The 21,791-nt window shown below is 58.5% G+C and overlaps 1 protein-coding gene across 3 annotated transcripts in view; it reads left to right on the forward strand.

Annotated features, from left to right (window-relative positions):
- RXRA (retinoid X receptor alpha) overlaps window positions 1-18,273 on the forward strand; it is a 99,152-nt gene extending 80,879 nt beyond the window's left edge. For all 3 annotated transcript variants that reach the window (XM_012808290.1, XM_012808293.2, XM_012808291.2), the window contains exons 5-10: window positions 4,039-4,208; window positions 8,204-8,333; window positions 12,702-12,834; window positions 14,627-14,718; window positions 16,396-16,501; window positions 17,964-18,273. In XM_012808290.1, coding sequence (XP_012663744.1) covers window positions 4,039-4,208; window positions 8,204-8,333; window positions 12,702-12,834; window positions 14,627-14,718; window positions 16,396-16,501; window positions 17,964-18,111 — 779 coding nt within the window. In that variant the 3' untranslated portion in view covers window positions 18,112-18,273. The remainder of the gene's footprint in view (window positions 1-4,038; window positions 4,209-8,203; window positions 8,334-12,701; window positions 12,835-14,626; window positions 14,719-16,395; window positions 16,502-17,963) is intronic.
- The last annotated feature ends 3,518 nt before the right edge of the window (window positions 18,274-21,791 follow it).

Here is a 21,791-nt window from a genome sequence, read left to right on the forward strand (position 1 = left end):
GCTGCTGCCTGGGGGCACTGGCCCAGACTAGAGAGGCCACCCACTGCCCCCCATCCTCTGCTTCCTTCCTCCTCCCCCAGGAAGGCTGAGCCCCGTTTCCTTCCTGCCTGCCTTTGCTGCCTGTGCCCCATCTCCTGGTTCTGAAGGCTTGGGGTGCAGAAAGAGCAGTGTCTGGTGTGCACATGTGTGTGTATGTGTGCATGTTTATATGTGTGTGTGTCTGTGCACTTGTGTGTGCATAATGTGCACAGACTCAGGTGACCCCACAAGTCTCTGCTAGGAGGAAAGAGCCTGCTGGATTCAAGTGTCAGCCCTGCTGTTTTCAGGCCTGTGACCCTGGGCATGGCACTCACTTGGCTTTCTGAGCCCTCAGGTCCCACCCCCACCCCCACTGCTGAAGGGCTTGGGCAAGACTCCTCATGGACTTGTTAGAGGAATGTAGCGGAGGATAGCGCTGTGTGTGTCTGCAGCAGGATGAAGAGTGGTGTCCACAGCATGTCTGTGTGTGCATGCCCGTGTGTGTATGTGCCCAAGTCTGTGTACCCGTGCATGCGTGCATGCGTGTGTGTGCCTGATTCCCATGTTCCAGCACCTTGTCCTAGCTTGAATCCCCTGAGGGAAGGAAGCTGCCGCCTCTGATTGGAGAGACTCGCTGGCTGTGTGGCTCCTTTGCCTGGGCTCCCTCACCCCCACCCCCACCCTTAGAAAGGAAGGGTTGGTTGGGCCAGAGCATTTTGTTGAAATTCAGTCCCATCTGTGTTAGGAGCCCGGGCCCAGGCTGCACCAGGAGACTCCCCTTCAGGCTGCGGGACTGCTGCGGCCTGAGTCCTGTGCCAGTGTATCCCCTGACATCTGGGCCTCGTTATGCTGGGGCAGGGGCCTGCACCCTCTTGCCTGTCACCTACCCTCCTGTGCGTTCTTCTGGGTACCCCCTCGGCCTCCGCCCTGCCTACCACACTGGGGGCTGGAGGATAATGAGGCCCTGTATTTACAGACGCCTCCTGCCCGAGGCTTCCCCGCGCCAGTGGAACGTAAGTCAAACATGACTCCGTCTGAGAGGTGATGGGGCTGCAGAACGTGCATCCCAGCTCCCTCCTCCCCTGCGCCAGGCATCTATAAATAAAACAATAATGTTTATAATGATGCTGCTCAGAGCTGCTGGGGCCCTTCACAGCTTCAAAGTGCTTCACAAAACATTCGCTAATTAATTCTTGGCGCCCTGGCGCAGGAGGCAGGTGTTAAGGAGCTCTCACCGCCCAGGTGCAGGCGCTCCAATAACTGGCAGGAGCCCTCCCTTGGGCCACTCTCGTCTGGGGCTCCCTGTGCCCTGGGACTGTTTCTGAGAGCAAGAAAATCCCTGGCACTAGGCCAGGGGATGAGCATCAGGGGAGTGTGGCCAGAGGCTCCTGTGACAGTCTGAGCCTCTCGCAGTTGCCCGTCTGCGAGTGTGTCCCTGTGTGTCTGTCCTGTAGACAGGTGCTGCCATTCTTGTTTGATGGATAAAGATGGGACACAGAGAAGTTAGGGGGCTTGCTTCCCCAGGGCCACATAGTGGGTAGGGATGGAGTAGGCTTTGGAACTGGGGCTGTGTGGCTACTGAGCCTGTAGCTTTAAACTGTTGGTCTGTCCTGAGAGCCCAGCCATGCCCCTTCAGCTCTCTGAGCCTCAGTTTCCCACCTGGAGAGATGAAGCAGTTGAGCTGGGTTATACCTTTCATCTGTGTCCCAGCATTGGGGCTATAGAATCTTGCCCAGAGATCCCTATCCCCAGGGCCAGCAGGGGATCTGGTCTTGTTCAGCCCAGGTGCTAGCTGAGGTCAATCCATGTAGATACCTCCTGTGTGATGGGGCTGCTTGGCATCAGGGAGTCAGCTGTCCTGGTCCATGACTGTGTACAGAGAGTGACCCTACCATAGACGAGCACTGCCCTGCTGAGGGGTTGTGGGTAACCAGTGGTGGGGCCCGGAGCCAGGACCCTTCTGCAGCCCTTGCTACCCTTCATAGTCTTCCCATCAACCCCTGGCTCCCTGCCCAGCCCCCCTGCTGTCCAGCTTTCCAGATGATCAGGCCTAAGGAAACACTAGAGGTTCCTGCTTGGCTCCTTGGCTCAGCAGGTGTATCTGAGAGGCTCGGATGGGGCTTTTGTCTCTGAGTCTCACTGTAGCCAGTGGCACCTGGCAGGATGCAGTTGGCCCAAGGTGGTTGAGGGGCACCTGTGCAGGGCCATGCAGACCTGTGGATGGTGTTGAGGAAACCAGGCAGGGCTGCAGACTCGAGGGCAGCAGGGTGGAGTGAGGGAAGGGGATGCTCCCCAGGAGCCTTGGCTTTAGGGGAGGTGGCTACTGACTTCATGGCAGGGCAGGGCAGGGCAGGGCAGAGCAGGGAGGGTACCAGAGGGGTGCCCCTTCCACCCCTGTCCTTCCTTGCATCTGCCATACCCATCTGGGAGCCAGAGGCCAAGAGGGAGGGCTTGGGAGGCAGCTCCAGCCCAGGCCTTGGAGCCAGGACCATGGAGGCATTGGTCTCTTGGTCATTGGCACCTGAGGAGCCCTGAGATTGCTGTGTCTCCTAGAGGGGCTGGGATGAGCGCCATGTGGGAAGCACCCTTGGGCCTCAGACCAGAACAAGGAGGAACATGGCCTGTGTTGGTGTCCCAGGGCTGATGAGCTGTAGTAGGGGTTTGTAAGGGGTGAGCAGAGAAGGGGGGGGGAGCATGGGAATTGCTGGAGGCCCCCAGCCTCATTACATTCCTGACTCTGCCATTTACTTGCTTGAACAAGTCACTTTGTCTGCCTGAGTCTCGGTTTCCTCATCTGTCAAGTTAGGGTCATGGAAGTGTTTACCTTATGGGGCAGGGGAAGGAGGGGGTGGGGTAGGGGCTGGAGCTCCAGTTCAGGGCTGTTGCTCAAGGGCAGGACTACCTGGAAAGGAGACATGTCTTGGGAACTGCCCATGAGCAAGTACAAGTAGCCACTTCTTGTTCAGGGACTGTCTAGATCTTGGCTTGCCCCCTGACCTTGACCTGTGGTGGGTGCCCAGATAGGTTGGGAGAGGGAATGGGCAGATGTGGAGGTGCCCAGAGTGGACGGTCAGGAAATAAATCCAAGTGGGCCAGGGTTGGGAGAGGGAGGCAGTGGTGCCTGGCTGGCCTGGAGGCTGCCTCTGGGGAGGGAGTGAGGCCTCCTGCTCAGGCCTTTTTGCTAAGCCACCATCTCCAGAGCTGGCCAGGGCCAGGCAGCTCTGGGGTCACCCAACTGGAGCCCCAGCCTGGGGAGCAAGTGTGGCCCAGGATGCAGGTCTCCATACTCCACCACAGTCCCCCCAGGGGTAGGCTGCATCCCAGGGCAGGTTGACAGGGCTCTCATGGTGCTGCTGCGTGGGGTGCCCCCAGTGGAGCAGGGTAGTCAGTACCCAGTCCTTGGGGCTCCAGGGAGTTGGGGAAGCAGTTCACACTTGATCCAAGCATGTCTAGGGTAGGGTTCTCATCCTCTCTGTTTGACGGAGCCCAGAATCACAGGGGATGTGGGGGCTTGGGGGTGCTTGACTTCAAGCTTGCCCAGGTGTGACTCTGAATCTCGAAAGACTGCTAAGTGTGCCTGGCACTGGCCCTTCATCAGCATGGTGCCCCTTGCTCCCCAGGAGCCTGCTCTGCTCTGGCGCTGGGCCTCCAGCGTGCTGCCCCTTCTGCCTGAACTTTTATTTTCTTACTACCGCCTCCTCTGGTCTTATCGCTGCTTCTTCCAGGATGCTTCCTGGCTCTTCCTGAGTTCCTAGCCCACTGAATCCTCCTCACTCCATGTCATGATCCCTGGTAACCATTGGTGCTGTGAGAGCTGGCCCTATCACCTTGGCGCCTTCTCAGAGCACATGGCGACAGAGAGGCCAGGTGTGGGGCAGAGGCGGGGTCCAGGGTCTGGCTGGGCGTCTCCTTCATGTAGCCCTGATGGGGACACAGGTGTGCTGGGTAGTGTCATGGGCTCCAGCCTTTCCCTGGGCCACTGGCCAGGCAGCAGGGGCTGACCGGGCCCCCGTGTGGCAGCCGTGCAGGAGGAGCGGCAGCGTGGCAAGGAGCGGAGTGAGAACGAGGTGGAGTCCACAAGCAGTGCCAGCGAGGACATGCCGGTGGAGAAGATCCTGGAGGCCGAGCTGGCCGTCGAGCCCAAGACCGGGGCCTGTGTGGAGGCAAGCACGGGGCTGCACCCCAGCTCGGTGAGTCGGCCCTGCCTTGTCCCCCACCCCCATTGAGCAGCCAGCAAGCCAGAGGCTCCCGGCTAGCCAGGCTCGTGCCTCTGGACCATGCGGTGTGGCCCTCCTCCACACAGCTCATATCCAGATCCTCAGCAGGGTCGGGGCCCTGCATGCCTTGGCCATCTCTGCTGGGGTCTTGGCCGCTGTGTGTGCTATGGTGTTCAGTCTCTCTGGGTGCAGTGGGTCCCTGCTCCAAGCTGGCCAATGGCCCTCTGGAGAAGGTGTGTGGAGGAGGCAGGCTCAAGCATGAGGCTCTGTGGACAGTTGTGTTCCCAGGCCGGCTGTGCTGCAGCCGTGTGTCCCTGGGCAGGGCTTTCCTTGAGCTGACCACCCCTGTCAGTTGGCATGAGGAGGCTCATGACCAGCGGCTGGCCTGGTTTCTGCTACAGCAGGAAGCAGCACTGTGCCCCCCGCCCAGGTGGTCACAGCACGCAGACTACCTGTTCCCTTCTGCCTCTGCAGCCTGGAGGTGAAGGTCAGATGGGCTGTAGTCCCCACCCAGAGCTGACCTCTTGGGCTGGCTCTGGCTGGCCTTGGAGGTCTTAATTCAGACTTCCTGGCCTCCACCCTCTCTCCTTGTGGACCCTCACCTGTAACCACTGTTACTCTGTAGCTCCTTTCTCTTTGTGGCTTTGCTGGGCAGGGCTGGGGGAGTGCTGGCTCAGCCCCCTTCCCATGTGCAGCCCAGGTGCCTGCCTTGCCTGGGGGCTGTGGGACCCGAGTGTTAGCAGGGAGGTGGGAGTGGGGGGCCATGTGGGCTCTCAGGGCAGGACTGGAGCTGGGCAATGAGGACTAGTCCTCAACCAGAGGGACATTCCTTGAAGGAGAGGTGACCCCATGTGCCCTAGCCTTACTAGGACAGTGGCTGCAGCTGTGCCCCTGGTTGGCAGGGGTTTCCGATCGAGTCAAAGCATAGGCTTGGCACTGACCCCAGTGCTGTGTGTCTCTCAGGGGTGCCACATCTGCCCCAGATTTGTGATCAGCGTGGTGTCTACACTGTATCTGTGTCTCCTGGGCTGCGACCCGTAAGATCTCATCCAGGCAGACCTGGAGGTCTCCCACCTCTGTCCCCTACTGGCCTAGGTACAGTGGGCTCACCCTGCTGACGACTGCCTCAGGCCCCTGTGGGTGTTTGTGCCCACCAAATTGCCTGGAGCGTGGTCCTTCAACCCCTCCTTAGGCTTTGGACTCAGCTGAGGCACCCCCTCCTGGGGGAAGGCCTTGCATCCTGAGTGCTCCCGGTGTCCCTGTCAGGGGCCGCCTTGATTTGGGTATAGAGCACCTGCTGTCCTCTCTGTGGCTGCTGGCTCACCATGGTTGCATGGTGAGGTATGTGGTAGATTCATTCCCACCCTTGAGCCTGGGTAGGGTCTGAGACTTCCCAACTTCAGCCATGTCCTCACAGCCCCCAAGCCTTAACCCATCTCTGCCCAATCTGAGAGCAGAGTCCCCTGCTGTCTACTCCTGAGGCCCCCCGGCCCCCCTGCTTCCTGCCCTCCCTGTGATAGGACACCTAGCGCCCCAGACCTTCCCTCTGCACAGTCCTCCTCTCTGACGGGGAGCTAGGCTGCCCAGCAGGACAAAAGACACTTGGACCCCAAAGGCAACGACTTATCAAGGGGAAAGCCCCTTGGGTCGTGGGATGGCCACACCCCATTAGCCACTGGGGCAGACCAGCCAGCTCTGAGCCATAACTATGGTGTGTGGTCTGTGCCTCACCCAACTCCCCTCATCAGTGCCAGTGGCGGGAGGGAGTCTGGCTGTGAGGTGTCGTGATTGAGCAGAAACTCCATGGCAAAGACTGGCAGGGCAGCAAAGCGTCGCCATGTTTTATTTGTGCAAATAAGGATGTTATTCTGGGGAAGAAACCTTGCCAAATGCTCTCTCCATTGCTGCATAAAAATTCAGGTGGTCAGAACCACAGAGAGAGTGGGGCTTATTTGGCATAAAAGGCCCTTCTTCCAGAGAAGGGCGTTTCCATCCCACCTGTCCTGGCCTCATGCTGGACACTTGTGGGCAGCCTGGGTTCTCCTCCTTGGATGGACAGCCTGAGTACCAGAGAGGGGCAGCTTGCCTGGCATTGAGTCTCCTGTATTGGGCAGGCCTCGGGCCTCTGCTTGGGCTGGTCCTGTGGATGCTGCTTCCCACGTGAGGTGGGAAATGTGTGTGCTGAAGAAGGTCCAGAAGGGAAGCCCTTGCCCAAGGCCACACAGCAGAGGTAGAGCTGGGCAGAGCTGGAACCCCACCCAGGAGGCCTCTCCAGGTCTACCCTTCTGGGGCAGGTGTCCCCCTAGTCCTGGCTGTCTGGCTCTCCATCCCGCATGCCTGTTCCTGGCCTGCTTGTGCCTACTCTAGGTGGATGGTACATGGTGACCTGTGTCCACTCTTGCAGGAACTCAGCCTACCCAGAGGGGCTTGAGGTCTCCATTCTACCATAGTCAAAGTGCATTGCTTAGGCTTGCTCTGGGATCTGGGCAGGGTTCCAAGGGTATGGCTGGCTAGTGGCCAGAGACACAGCATTTCCTTGGAGACTCATGAGGATGTGCCTATGTCCCCAGTGGGGATGGGTCTTGAGGCCAGTTTTCCCCATGGGCCTGTATCTCCTCCTGGATGGTGGCTCCAGGTCTTCTTTCCACTGGCCTGGCTTATCCCCTCTGGGAACTGCCCATCAGCCAGTGGACAGGTGAGGGGGGGTGGGCGCTTTCCAGCCTTTGCCTGACAGGAGGGGAGACTGAGGCTGAGCACAGAGTCTGGTGCCCGGTGAGAGCTGGGGCTCTGGCTCTGCTCTGGGAAGGTTTGCTGATGCGTGGGTGAGTGAAGGCCAGTGTAGATGGTGGGTTAACCCCTGGTGGCCGAGGGAGTCCTGCCCCTCTGAGCAGCTCTTCCAACTTGAGTACCTGGGGCTCCTTTGGCCTCTGTAGGTCCTGGCAGGCAGGTGCTGGATGGTCGTGGGCCTCCCCCCTGGACCCCTCATGGGCCCCAGCATGCAGGCCATGTTTGGACCCTGCGTTGCCCTGAGCAGGTGGCTCCTGTCAGTAGGAGCTGCCCGAAGGCAGGTCCCTCCTCCCCTGTGAATGCCCCGGTTGGTGCCTTCTGGAATGAGGGATTCCTGGGTCCCGCTGTCCCTTCCCCTCTGCCCAAGACTAAGTGATTCTAGCCCTGCTGGCTGTGAGCTAGGTGAGGAGTGCCTCCCTGCCCTGCCACTGAGGTCTACCTGGGTCTTTTGAGGGTGGCCGCCACTCCCTCATCTCTGTGCCTGCACTGGCATCTGGTCAAGCTGTGTTCCTTTCTGAGGGCCCATGTTTGCTAGAATGTGAGGGGCCAGCCCTGTCCTCAGAAGGGCCACCATGACCGTCATAGCTTCTCCCACCTTCCCATGTCATCTCCTGACTCCCACAGCCTGGGTGGGGCTCCAAGTCTGGCTGGCGGGTGGGTTTCCCACAGCTTTTGCAACAAGCTTCCACACACCTAGTAGCTTAAATCAACACAGATGTCATTATCTCATAGTTCTGGAGGTCGGAAACCCCAGCTCTAACCAGGGTGTCCCCAGGGCTGGGCTCCCTTTGGCGGTGCTGGGGGGAAGGCCTGTTGTCCCTGTCTCCTCAGTGCCTAGAGCATGTTCCCCGGTGCTTGGCCCCTTCCACATCCAAAGTGGCAGCATCTCTGTCCTCTCTGCTCTGCTTCGGTCACCTCTGTGGACTCTGACCCTCCTGCCTCCCTCTTAGAGGGCCCTTGTGATGACACCGGGCTGCCTGATGATGGACAGTGCTCTCTGCCCTCCAGGTCTATGCCTTAATCACATCTACGGAGTCCGTAATGCCATGCAGGGTCACATGTTCCTGAGTTTCAGGGATCAGGACGTGTTTGGCCCACTGCAAGGTGGGGCCGGTGTGGGGCTGTGCTCTCTGAGTGCCTTAGCACAGGAACTGAACGGGCTGCCCTCTCCCCCACCACAGCCCAACGACCCTGTCACCAACATTTGCCAGGCGGCCGACAAGCAGCTCTTCACCCTTGTTGAGTGGGCCAAGCGCATCCCGCACTTCTCTGAGCTGCCCTTGGACGACCAGGTCATCCTTCTGCGGGCAGGTGAGTGCGGGGCCAGCCGGGGCACATGGGGAGTGGCCCCTGGGCCTCAGCCTCCCTCCCTCCCTCGTGAGACGGGTGCAGGGCAGTGTCTCTGAGGTCCAGGGCCGTGAAGGGACCGGGGAGGGGTGCCACGCACCCTCTGCGGCCTTCTTCCCCCACAGTTCTAGACAGGGATCCAACACATGCTCTGGGATAGGACACCGGTGGCTGGACGGTAGACAGGAGTGTGGGCTTTGGGTTTGGAGCCAGGCCTGGATGAGCAGGCTGCCATGATCCTCTCCTCATCTATAAGGGGCGTCAGGGATGTGTGGACTAGAACGTGGCTGCTACTGAGTGACCAGCAGGTGGCTGTGAGCCCTGTATCCTTAGCGCAAGTCCTTGCCAGCAAGCTGGGGGACATGGACATGGGCAGGACAGAAGGTCCCGGATGCATGCAGGAGGACATGACACTGGCAGTGCAGTGGGGACATGGACAGGCAAAGGACCTGAGGCTGCTGCTCCTTGCCCCCCAGGGCCAGTCATCCTGACCATCTCAGCTTCCAGCTGCCATGGCCGCCTCCACCTCAGCTTGGCCTGAGAGCCTTGGCTGATATCAGGCAGACTCTGAGTAAAAAATGAGGAGCAGACAGCCAAAGCAGAGGCGGCTCCCTTTTTGAAACCTGGAATATTCTGGAGGTTGCTAGGGTCCAGGCTGTGTGGGGGCCCTGACTTTCCCACCTTCCTCTCAGAAGGACCCCTGTGATTATCTTGGGCCACCTGGATGGGCCAGAGCAGCCTTCCCTCTCAGAGTCCTTACGTGGATCGTGCCTGCCTTTGGGCAAGTTCTTGCCCCCATGGGCCTGGCACGTGGCCCTCTGCTCTTGTGGGAACAGGCTGCTTTCAGGATGTGGTGGCTGTTCCTCCCACCAAGGGACACGTCTGCCAACTCTGCCTTGGCCTTCGGAGTGCTCCCCATTGCTCCCTCAGTTCTGAATCCCTGACTTTATTGGCCTCAGAGCCCATCTGACTCCAGTGGGCAAGACCCAGAGAGAATGGTGGCCCTTCCCTCAACCGCACACAGCCCAGCTGGTCCCAGAGCCCTTTTCCTTTGGGGTTTTCAGGAAAATTGCCGGAAGGTGGTGCTCTGAGTTGCGTGGGTATTTGAGCCTCTGGCATTCGTTTCGTGGGTTCTTGCTTCTGTGGCCCTTCCTTCTGCAGAGTCCTTAGTCCCCAGATGCTCCCAGGCTCTGGAGTAATGGGGAGGCATTCCCACAGCGTCCCAGGGTGGGCATCCCTCCTGCAGAGTCCTTAGTCCCCAGATGCTCCCAGGCTCTGGAGTAATGGGGAGGTAGTCCCACAGCATCCCAGGGTGGGCATCTCTCCTGCAGAGCTTGGCTGCTTCTTGCCCCACTGACCTGCCCTTCTCTGCCTGCTGGAACTCAGATCTGGGGGGGTCCCTGCCCAGATGTGTCCCTGGCATTGGTGGGGTGGCTGGTCCTGGGCTCCGCAGTTGGACTTACTGAGTCTGAGTCCCAGCCTCACACCTGTGAGTGTCTGACCTTGGCTGAGTCACCCTGTGCCCTAGTTTCTTCCTGTGTCCTGCCCACATGGCCCAGCAACATTGTTTCCTGGGTGCGGTCTTAGGGTTCTAACCCACCACCAGGTGTTCTCTCCATGTCCCCAGAATGTGCTGCCTCAAGGTGGCTCAGCTGTGGAGGGCTGGCTTCTGAAGCCCTTACTAGGCCGGCAGCCGGAGCACACCTGGGGCAGCTGACGGCTGGGTCTGGCTGGTGGGTACGAGGTAGCAGGGCTCTGTGCCTTCCTCCAGGGGCCAGGGTCTCAGGGTTTGTGGTTGCAGCTTCCATAGGCTTCCATGCTGCATCGTGTGGCGGCAGTGAGGCAGGTGGGCTCAGACCCAGCCCTGGCGGGGGGCCAGAGGAGTTGTTGCTCCCCGCTGGCACCCTACATATAGGGCCCTCCTGCTGTGCCCCCCAGACCTGGGAGGGCCATTCCTACCATACAACACCAGGAATTATTGCCTAGACTAGGGGTTTCCCCTGTTGTGAGAGCTGTAGGTCAGCCCAGCCTCATGGCCCAGGGCCTCTGCCTCCCTGGTGTCCGCCTGTGGTTTTCTGTGTTGCTGAGTTGGGTGCTGCAGCCACACCCCTGCACAGCCTGAGAATGGGAGAGGGCTCTGGCCAGGCTGCAGCTGGTCTCGGACCTCACTGGCGTGCCTGCCGTGGCAGGAGTGGGTCCCTTCTTGTGACAGGCTTCCACCCCATCCAGGCAGCTTTCAGAAATAAACCATTAAAAATGAGTCGTTTTGGCTCATTGCAGGGAACACGGAGCCACAGCCTGGCCCCAGAGCTGTCTGGTGAGTTAGGCAGGCAGGGAGGGCTGCGTGGGGCTCTTTGGCGTCAATGGACCCCCTCCCAACCACCCGTCCACTTTTCCTAAACCACTAAATTCTGAAGTCTTGATGGTGGTTCTCATGGGGGCTTCTGAGAATCTGCGCTGTGCGGAAACTTCCTGGAGGTGGGAGCTGGTCGTGCTGGGCCCTAGGTGAGGTGGGGGCTTCCAGGAAGGCACATCTCTGGTCTCATGCGTCCCACCCTCACCCCAGGTTGGAGGGGGTGGGAAGCCAGGTCAGGCTAGGGCCACCGCTACCCTGGAATGGAGCCTCTGCCCCTCAGACAGCAGCAGCCATGACCCTGGGGCTCCGTTAACACTCCTGATGACCAGGAGCTAATGCTGTTGTGGTTGTCCTTGCCGAGGTGACGGCTGGTGTCCCAGACGTGGGACAGAGTCTGTGGGGCCAGGCCAGCCTGGACCCATGCCCAGCCTTGGCTTCTGATCCTTAGCTCTCTGCTATTTCTTGTAAAAGTGCTGCCTGGCCGGTGGGGGTCTGCCCAGCAGAGAGGATCCTGCCAGAGGCCCAGGGTGTCTGAGCTGGGTCCTGAAGGATATGCCGGCTGGGCCTCCCAGCCAGGGGATTGTGTATTCAAGGGGGCAGCCCAGGGCTGGCCCTTGTTTATCATGAGCTTGGAGCTTGCAGGGAGACCCTGAGTGCCCCACTTTGTCCCCAAGGTCCTTGTCCTCAGGATGACCCAGCCCGGGCCTTAAGGTCTTTTGGGACAGTGGAAGGAGAGGTGGCCACTCAGGGAACCCCCGAGGCCTGTTGGATGAGGGGGAGACTGCAGAGGGACTCCAGAGGCTGGGACAGGTGAGGGAGAGCAAGTGGGTTTGGGGTCCCTGGCAAAGCTCTCGTCCTCTGCCTCCTGGGCCCCTGCCCTTGGCCCCAGGATGTCGGTCCACACTGGGCTCCTCCCTGCTAAAGGGAGTATCTAGAGCCCGTCCTGAGAAGAGCTTTTGCTTTCCTTGTTGGGGTATAAAATCTAACATCCCACAGCCACTGGGACACTCCAGGCCATACCCTTCCCTCCCTGGGCCTCAGTTACCTAATGTCAGACTGAGGGCATCTCAGGGGTCAGGGTTCCCAGATGTGATGTTTACAGATGTTTCATGGACTCTCGGTTAGAGACAGTTGGGTGGAGCAAGGAGGATGCTCTTGTCACTCAGCCTGCTGAGATGGACTGTGGCTCGATGGCTGGGTGATGTGTGGCAGTCCCTAGGCTTACCCACCCATGGAACCCCACCTGCCTTATTTCCCTGCTAATACCTGCTGGGAATGGGGACATGTTGGGGATACATGGGTCCCCACAGATACTTGGGGAGGTACCAGTCCTGCAGGGTTTCTAGCCCTGCCAAGCACTCAGGGAGCATCGAAAATTATGGTTGTTATTGAGGATGATTGGATGTTTCTGATTTACAGGAGTCAATTAAAAAAAATCCGTGCATGTACACTTTTTTGTTTTGTTTTTCTTACCTTTTGATCCCTGCTCTAGTCTGTCTCCTCTCCACGCTTAAGTTAAGAGTATCAGGCCGGGCCGCGGCTCTGGCGTGCCCAGTTTCAGTTTATGCTTTACAATTTTGTGGCATTACACGGGCTCACACGGTCTCTGGGACTTTGCTCCTGGGACCAGACTGGCACAGTGGTTCTGTGGCCACTTCGGGAGAATCCTCAGCAGCTCTTCCACCTGCTCAGGGCACGAGTGTCCTGCTTGTCACACAGAGCTCAGGGAAATGTTTCGTGTAGGACTTCTCAGAGCCTTTACTGTGCCAGTGTGTGCTGAGAACGGAAGAGGCATGCGTTCCCGCACGCAGGCACTCACGGGCCTCTTCTCAGTGGAGCGCTTCCTGGGTCAAGGTTCCATGGAGCCCAAAGGGCTGGACCTGTGACTTGCTGCCTTTGAGGGTCGGACCAGGGATTGGGCGAAGGGCAGGGAGGGGCCTGGAGATGGTTGACTGACCTTGTGCCTCCTCCCCCAGGCTGGAATGAGCTGCTCATCGCCTCCTTCTCCCACCGGTCCATAGCCGTGAAGGATGGGATCCTGCTTGCCACCGGGCTGCACGTCCACCGGAACAGTGCCCACAGCGCGGGAGTGGGTGCCATCTTTGACAGGTGGGGGTGGGCCCTGGGAGGGCTCAGGCCACCGTAGCCCAGCTGCATGTCCTGCCGGAGCTCTTCAGGCCACGAGGGTTACAGATGTGGGAAAGATAGAGAAGGACAAGAGAGAAGATAAAAACACCTTTACTGAGTCCAGCCCCTGGGGATAATTCGTGACCACGTTTTGGCTCATTTCCTTTCTCTCCTTTCTCTTCATAATCCTGCGCGTTTAGCCGTGGGAAGGAGAGCTATGTTTTTTTGTTAAAAGTAGATTATGCTATGGGTGCAGTTTTCTGAAACATTGATTATCCAGCACATCACAGACTTCTGGGCGCTGGGACTGTGCCCTCACACGTGCCTGTCTGGCCTCCACTCTCACTCTTCCTGGCGGGGCCTTGGCTGCACCTTGGCCACTTCTCGGGGGACACACTTGCAGGGCCACAGCCCAGGGCAGGTGGGTCTGTTTCCATTTCAGAGGGTCCCCTGAAACAAGCCTGTTTGTGTCCACCAGGCGAGATGGACAGTAGCTGCTTCGTTTCTGGGAGGCTGGGGAGGGGCTGGGCAGGTTGAAGAGTATGGCGAGGAGTGAGGGAGGGGGAGGTGACAGGAGGGGCCTGGGTGAGCCCTAAGGGTGTGGGAGGCTGAGGCCACCCATCAGTGTCCCTGGGAAATAAATGTTTAAGGTGCATGGCTGATAGGACGGTCTGGATAGAGCAGATGAACAGGCCTCAAGGTCCTGAGGGTGGCCCTGAAACTTGAGTTCCCTGCCATGTACCTGGTATGAAAGGGTTTGTGGCATACCACAGGGCAGATGGAGTGTGTGAGGGCCTTTGCTGCAGGACTTCTCAGGGCCTTCAACAAACTACTGTCCAGGAGAGCCCTTTGGGGGCTGCAGGGTACAGTGTTATTGCCCACAGAAGCTTCTCCAGAAGGGACGTGGCTTTGGGAAACAGCTCCAGCCATGTCCCCAGCTGACAGTTCTCCATCCAGCAGGCAGAGAGGTGATGGTGGTGGACATACACTCTATGGGGTCCCTGAGCTCTTGGCCCCTCCTTACTAGTCTCTCCTCAGGAGTGATCATGGCCCTCCCCAGGCCGCAGATCTCAGGGACTCCCCTTGGTCCACAAGGCCCAGCCCCACCTGGGCCACTCCCTTTCCTCTTCTCAGGTCCCAGCCTTACCAACCACTTCTACTCCTAGGGAGGACAGTGGGGTCTGGGGGGCTGAGGGGCAGGGCAGGAATCCTATCTAGGTCAGGAGCTGCACTCCCCTGCTGCAGATAGACCAGTGCTATTCAGAATTCAGCTGCTGGGAACATCAAGTTTGGACTTGAGAATGTCCCAAGGGGCACCATTCAGGGGTCCCACCTCCTATGAGGCTGTGAAGGTTGTTCCCCACTAATGCCTGGTAACAGCAGCTCCTGCCTAGGGGAGGCTGTGTCCTGGTGTGAATAACAGTGTCCCAGAGCAGCAAGAGAATGCTGCGAGGTTGGGCTTGGTGTCTGCTCCTCCGCTGGGCACAGGAGATGGCGGTCCCACTGGGCACGCCAAGGCGTTGGATCCCGGCCCCAGCTTACCTTGGCTGGCTGTCATGATCCCTCCTTGGTGTCTTAGGTTTCCAGAATAAAATCTCACAGGTGGACCCTTGAGGGAGAGGAGCTGGACAGGCCTGGCATGGGGGCTTAGTCTTGCCCATCTGCTGTCCTCCGGGCCCCCGAGCTTCCCAGAGTCCTTTGGGTATTCCTGGAGTGGGGCCTGGTTGGAGTATGGTGTGATGTGGGCCTTGGTGTCTGCCCTCTTCCTGCACAGGGTGCTGACGGAGCTCGTGTCCAAGATGCGGGACATGCAGATGGACAAGACGGAGCTGGGCTGCCTGCGTGCCATCGTCCTCTTCAACCCCGGTACGGCCTGGCCTAACTGCATCATGCACCCAGACCAGACTTCTGGTGGGGCTCCGGGCTCCCTGGCTGCTGTGCGAGGCTAACTCCCACCATTCACAAGCCTTGGTGTCTTTCTCCTGTAGTGGGAGCATGGCCATGTGCCTTCTCCTAACTGCGAGGGCCACTGGGGTGGCACAGCCTGGATACAGTGGGGCCTCATTTGCCATGAGGGCCTCCGGGGCAGAGGCTCTGGGCTCTGCTGTTTCAGGCCCCACTGCCACACACCAGTATCTTTGTTCTAGAGGGGCTGCTGTGTCCTGAGTTTGGGTGCTGCAGCTTTGCAGCCCAGGCAGAACTCTAGGCCAGTGCTGGTGATGGCCAGCCTTGTCCTCTGAACCTCAGGTTCAAGACCCCCATTGGTGGGGATTAAGTGGGCTCCTGGCCTCTGATGAGGCACTTCTGTGGCCTCTGGTTTCTCTATTTCAGAAGCCCCTGGGGTGTTAGTTCATCTCCCAAGTAAGTGTTGACACAGTGTCCAGTGTGTGAGGCCTCTGGGAGCAGCTGGGGTGTGGGGCTGTTCTCATGCAGCTTGGAGTTTAGGGGGAAATGCTCACTAGCAGTCATGGCTGTGTGATCCAGGGACACCGTGTGGTTCAGGGCGTACAGGATGCTTCCTCCAGGAGGCAAAATCTCGAGAGTGGCCAAGGGGGCAGGAGTGGGCTGGCAGGGGTGTGGCGACCCCGAGGGTGCGAGGGTGCCTTGGGCAGGGCTGTGAAAACCTTTCTGTGTCTGGGCTGTTTCTTGGGGCTGTGGGAGCCCACCCCTGAGGGGTCCTGGTGGCGTAGGAACTGGTGGAAATGCTCCCAGTATGTGCCAGGGTGGGGCTGCTGTAGGGGCTCATCTGGGCGGAGGCAAGGAGCAGGGAGCCCCTGTCATAGCTCCCAGGCCTGCCCTTGCCCTGTGCTGGCCCCTGCTCTGAGGACCCGGGCTCGGGTGGACATGAACATCACCTTGTGGGGTGAGCCTGTTTCCAGGGACATTTTCTCACCCAGGTTTGTGCCTCCAGGCCATATTCCTGCCAAGTAGGGAGGCTGAGTCATGCCATATTCCTGCCAACTCAGGAGGCTGAGTCAGGCCTCAGCCTAGCCGGTGGATTCTCCATTCAGGTCCCATGTGACCTGACTGCTATGACAGGCTAGTGGGGAAGGGGAAGCCTGGCATGTTTCCAGGAGCTGGGACCTCAGGCCACTGCTCATGCCCACTGCACCACAGGTACCTGGTGGTTTTGGTGGCTGCAGTCCCAAGCATCTCCGTCTGGACTGGCCACTACCCCAGACTCCTGGGGCCTGAAATGAGCAGTTGATGAGTTCTGGGCTTTGGGGCGTGGCCCTCTGGAGTGTGGGGTGGGTGTTTTGGGAAGAAGATTGGTTGCTTCTGTGATTAAGGGCAGTAGAAGCATCAACTGTCTCATTCAGTTAGTGTGTTGGGTTATGGGTGAGCAGATTCCTAATACTCCACTGATGGGGAGATTGAGTCTGTAGAGGTTAAGTGACTGGTCCAAGATCATATACCTGGCAAGTGGCAGAGCACATGCCACCTGCTTTGTTAGGGTAGGGTGGGGGGGGAGACCACGCTGATGAGACTCCTGGCTTGGACGGCTAGTGTAAGGGTCTGACCTGCGGCCTCCTCTCCTGGCAGACTCCAAGGGGCTCTCAAACCCGGCTGAGGTGGAGGCGCTGAGGGAGAAGGTGTATGCATCCCTGGAGGCCTACTGCAAACACAAGTACCCTGAGCAGCCAGGCAGGTGAGTGCCCCGCCTTCTGCCCTAGGATAGACCTAGGAGTTCTTGTCATAAGAGCCCCCAACCCTCTTGAGGCCCTTTGTGTGCATGAGAAGGGGACACTGTACTCAGGTGGGCCCTGAGCAGGTAGTGGGGGAGCCCACCAAGCCCATGGATGATGGGACACATACCCTACGTTCTTAGTCCCATTGCGAAGACTGCCTGGCCCCAGGCACATGGCGGGGCTTTTGTTTGTCCAGTCCAGAGGTGAAGGCTATACTTCAGCCCCTGCTGCCCGTAGACGAGCGTAGAGAATAGATGGCTGGCCACTTGCACATAGTAGGTCCCTTATAAGTGTGTGTCGGCTAGATTGCCAGATGTTTGCACTTAATAGGTACTTCACAAATGTGTGGAAAAGAAATGACTATGGACTGAGGGCTGAGATGGTTTGTCATTTCAAGCCCATGGTGCTGGACACATAGTAGGTATCCAAGAGGAGAAACATTTCTGGATGCCGAGATTCCAAGTCAGCTTTCCAGATCCTGCCCCTTTCCTTAAGGGGCCATTCCTTGGCTTCCTGATTTGAAGACCATGTTTAGGGGGGTGGGGGCTGAGCAGATAGGGACACTTAGCCTCCCGCTTCTGGGCGTACACATGGTTAACTGTGTCCACACTGCCTGCTCTGCTCTCATCTGGTTTGGTTTAAAGTGAAACTTCCCGGAGGACAGGACGGTGGGGTGGCAGGCCGCTTGTTTTTCCTGGCTTCCCGCCCTGGCCTGTCTCGCCAGCTCAGCAAAAAACAGCTCGTTCCCTGGCCCAGCTCCAGCCTCTGGGCTGCGTTTTTGCCTTTAGAAGGAGGACTGTGAGGCCTCCAACCACAGGCTTCCCCCTGAAATAAAAGACTGCATTAATAATTAACAGGGTCCTGCAGCCCCTGGAGGGTCCACCGTGGAGAGATCGGGAAGTACCCAGGGGGAAGTCTGGGGCATATGTGGACACCCCAGAGGGGACACCTGGCCCTGTCCCCACACTACACTGTCTGTAGTAGCAGCTGCTGCTGTGGACCCTGGTGTGGCTAATCTTGGCACATCCCCGCCAGCCTCCAGACTTCTTTCCTTTCCCTCCCCATCAGTTACCACCCAGGAGATTCCCTGGGAGTAGGCAGGGCCCTGAGAAGCTCCCTTCCTCCCACCTATGCCTCTGGCCCCAGCTCCAGCAGAGCTGTTTCTCTGGGACGAGTGGCCCTCGTCTGGGGTACACAGCCTTCTCAGGGTGCTGTGGGGGAGGGCTTGCTCTTACATTTAAATCCCCAGCCCAGGACTAGCTGAATGGCCACCCCCCGCCCCTCAATACTCTTCTCACCTGACCCAGACCCCACCTGGCCCAACTCTCAACTGGCCCAGCATCCACCTGGACCAACCCTTACCTGGCCCAGCCCCAATCTGGCCCCACCCTCACCTGGTTCTTTCTTCCACACCTCCGGCAGGTTTGCCAAGCTCCTGCTCCGTCTGCCTGCTCTGCGCTCCATTGGGCTCAAGTGCCTGGAACATCTCTTCTTCTTCAAGCTCATCGGGGACACACCCATTGACACCTTCCTTATGGAGATGCTGGAAGCCCCACACCAAATGACTTAGGCCCCTTGGCCCCTCCTCCCACCCACGTGGTCTGGCCACCCTGCCTGGACACCAGCTGCTCTTCTCAGCCTGAGCCCTGTCCCCAACCTTCTCTGCCTGGCCTGCGTGGACCTGTGGGTGCAGCCTGTCACTGCTCTGCCTGAGATATGCTGTCACCCTCCTCATTCTTATTACAACTTGTCTTTGGCCCAGTGCAGTGGCCTTCCTAGGGCACAGGCAAGAGTGTCAAGAACTGGTGTGAGGCTCTCTGGATGCCTGCCACCCCTCTGGGGCCCCTCAGGCCTGGCCTGGGAATGTGGGTGCTGGGCAGGGAGGCTTGGCTTCGGTCGCTCTTATCATTGCTGGTCTTCAAACTCCCTGTGCAGCCCTTCTGTTGGGAGTGACCTATCTCTGTTCACTCTGATAATAGTGTCTGCCAGCCCAGGACAGCTCCTAGGGTCAGGAGGTGGGGACAGGTGGGGGCAGGCTACTGTTTCATTGCAGAAGCACCTTCCACCCTGGGAAGATGAGAGGGGACTCTTGGGGCCATCAGGCCTCCCTTTGCTTAGAGTGAAGGGGAGGAGCCTCTTTTTCCAAAGATGACTCTCGATTTCGCCCTCGAGCCAATGAGAACATGATCTGACCTCTGTGCTGGGCTTTGGGCCCACCTGACAGCTACAGCAACTGGATCACCCACGTGCCCACCTTGGTCTTCTCTGCCTTGTTCTGGTTTCAGATTTCCCTTCCATGTTCAACCTGGGGCAGTCAGAGTTGGGTGCCCGGTGTCTCTCCTGCCCCCAATCTTCTCTCTTGGTCTGTGAGGTGGGCCAAGCCCAGTCCTTGGTTCCTGGAGGGCTAGCCCTATCTTGGGCAGGGTCAGGTGTGATGGCCTCAGTGGCCTTGTTGGAAGCATGTGGGCTCCTTGATGTGCCACCTGGAAGACCTGCAGCGGTGGGAGGGTGGAGGCTGTGGGTTGGCTTCCCTCCAAGGAGGCAGCAGGAATGGACTAGTGGATGTTTGAGCCATGTAGGTGGGGATCCCTGCTCAGGCCCCCTCTCCAGCTGGCTGGTTATGTCTAGAAGACTCTTGGAATTTGAGAACCACTGGGTCCTGTGTCCTCGGGCCTGGAGCTCCAGGCCCTCTTGGGCCCCCCAGCCCAGTGTTCTCTGTGGACAGTGTCGTTCACCCAGAGCCTTATTTGGGAAGCTCATCTCACACCTGCTCTGGTTGAGGGTGGCGGGCTGGGGCCTGCTGGCTGAGCTCCTCCCAGCCCAGCACCCGCCCTGCACACTGCGTGGGGCTCTCATGGTGCAGGGCGCTCTCACCGGCCCAGCACCCGCCCTGCACACTGTGCGTGGGGCTCTCATGGTGCAGGGGCGCTCTCAGGTTGAACTCACCTCTTTGCACTGGAAGCCTCCCTTTGGCTGGAGCACTTCTCATGCTCACGTCTTAGGCCCATGGACCCAGCTTTTGCCGGTAGCAGGTGCCTGAACGAGGGAGGGGCGGTGGGCTGGAGGGGCTTTGAGAGGAGGTCTTGTCTCTCCAGCAGCAGTCCTGGGGCAGAGGGAGTGGGCTGTCTTTTTCCAAACTCTTCTTTCCTCATCTGGAGCAGAGAGGTGGGAGGCAGAGAGGTGGGAGTGCCCTTGGGAGGGGCTTGCTCAATGGGGAGATGGCAGGTGAGAGGGGCCGGTTCCCAGGGGGGAAACTCGAGGTGGAGGTGGGGGAAGGAAGTGTCCATTCTTTGCTTCCTGGAGTACCCAGCCAGAGCCAAGCTGAGGCACCTGGGCAGAGGCTGTCAGAGATTATAGAAACATCTTCCCTCCACCCTTGCCTTTCAACGTGGTGGCTCTCAGGAACTGTCCTCTGTCTCATCTGCCTGAGGCGGAGGTGGTGCCCAGGTGAGCCTCATACCTGTGCCAGGGCTCTGGCCGGCTGGCCCTCTCCCCACAATCTACCAGAAAGTCTCAGCAGCCTTGGTGGTGTGATGGTGACAGGACACAGGCACCCTGGAGTCCTCTGTGGGAACACCAGAGACGGTCCACACTCAACACCTGATGCCTTCTGCAGCCAACGCACCTTCATTCACGCCAGGACCCTGCCAGGGGTGGTGCCCCACAATCCATGGGGCCCTTCGGGGAATGTGGGTGGCTCCAGAGGAGAAAGTCCAGGAGAGACAGAGCCCCCTGTTGCAAGGTTGGATTCTTTTGTGGAACTTTGCCATTTCCAGCCCTGGCCGGCTGTCTGTAAAGCACTGAGGCCCCCAGGCCACCACCCCTGAACCAGAGCCCTGGCCTCTCTGGCGCATGCAGCCTTACCCACCACCCCACAGTGTGGTCAGCTGTCCGTGGGCTTTCTGCCTGCTTGTGGGTCTGGTCATTGTTACAGCACGTACAGTGCTGTCTGCAGAGGTGACACATGGGGAAATGGCACATTACCAGTAGAGAGGTAGAGTTTTTATTTAACCAGACCTTTAATAGTATTACCAATCTGGTTCAATTAAGGTGATTTTTTTGTAATTATTATTATTTTGGTGGGACAATCTTTAATTTTCTAAAGATAGCACTAACATCAGCTTGTTAGCCACCGTGCCTGTCCCCACATCAGCCTGACTGGATAACCTGGCTGCCTCTTCCTGGGCCCCTGGGGCACATTCTCTGGCTGGTCACCTCCCTTCTTTGAGGTCCAGGTGGGGCTCCTATGGCCAAGGAGTGAAGAAACTGCAAAGCCAGGCTCCTGGTCCACCCAGTCCGGCATCTCCAGGAAGCTGGCCTGCCAGGGATGTTCCACCTGCAGAGGGCTTGTGTCAGCTACCACCCTCATCTCCCTGGAAGTGCGCAGTCTCCTGGGCAAGATGGCCCCACAGCCCTGGTTTTCCAAGTCACAGCATTCCCCAAGGATTCCAGGCTGGTGGCCTGGTGGCAAAGTGGTGGAGATGACCTCCGGGCCCCCTCCTTGCAGGGCGCCCTGTGGGGTCCTGCCAGAATGCACAGCCAGTGGGTAATCAGCTGATGTCCCCATTACGAAATTGGGGCACGTGTGACCTAGTCCCCGTCCACGCAGGTGTGTCGTGTAAACATGTATGTGCTGTACAGAGCCGCGTGTGGAGAGAGCCGCACACTCGCACTCGGGAGGTGCGAAGCGGTTACCAATGTTTTGTGTTTATTTTTAATCAAGACTTTTCCCTTGTTTTCCTATAAATTTGCTTCATGTAAGCAAGTGCATAAGGACCCCTCCTTTGGTGAAATCGGGTTCAGATGAATATCTCAAGGCAAGGAGGTGCATCTATTTTAAGATGCTTTGGAGCAGACAGCTCCCACCGCTCCCACCTAGCAAGGCCTTAGCGGGGATGCATAGCTAATACTTCAGAGAGGACGACAGATCCACAAAGAATAAAGATAAGAGAAAATGTCTAAAGCATCGGGAAAGGTTAAAAAAAATCTATTTTTGTACAAATGTAATTTTATCCCTCATGTATACTTGGGATGGTGGGGGGAGGGCTGGGCGTGTTTGTTTCTGCTTCTAGAGATTGAGGTGAAGCTTCCTCAGCGAGACGTGGGGACGTGGGACTGTAAGGAGAGGTTCTCATGGGGAGTCGAGGCTTTGTGTGAAATCGCTGCCCCCGCGGGTAGTTCTTCCTTCGGGGCAGGACGGTGGGCCTGAGGCTATCGAGGGTTTCCTTCCCCTTTCGAGTAATGTTCAAA

Source organism: Otolemur garnettii, unplaced genomic scaffold (genome assembly GCF_000181295.1).
Source record: "Otolemur garnettii isolate 467f Iridium unplaced genomic scaffold, OtoGar3 scaffold00087, whole genome shotgun sequence".
Classification (NCBI taxonomy): Eukaryota; Metazoa; Chordata; class Mammalia; order Primates; family Galagidae; genus Otolemur; species Otolemur garnettii.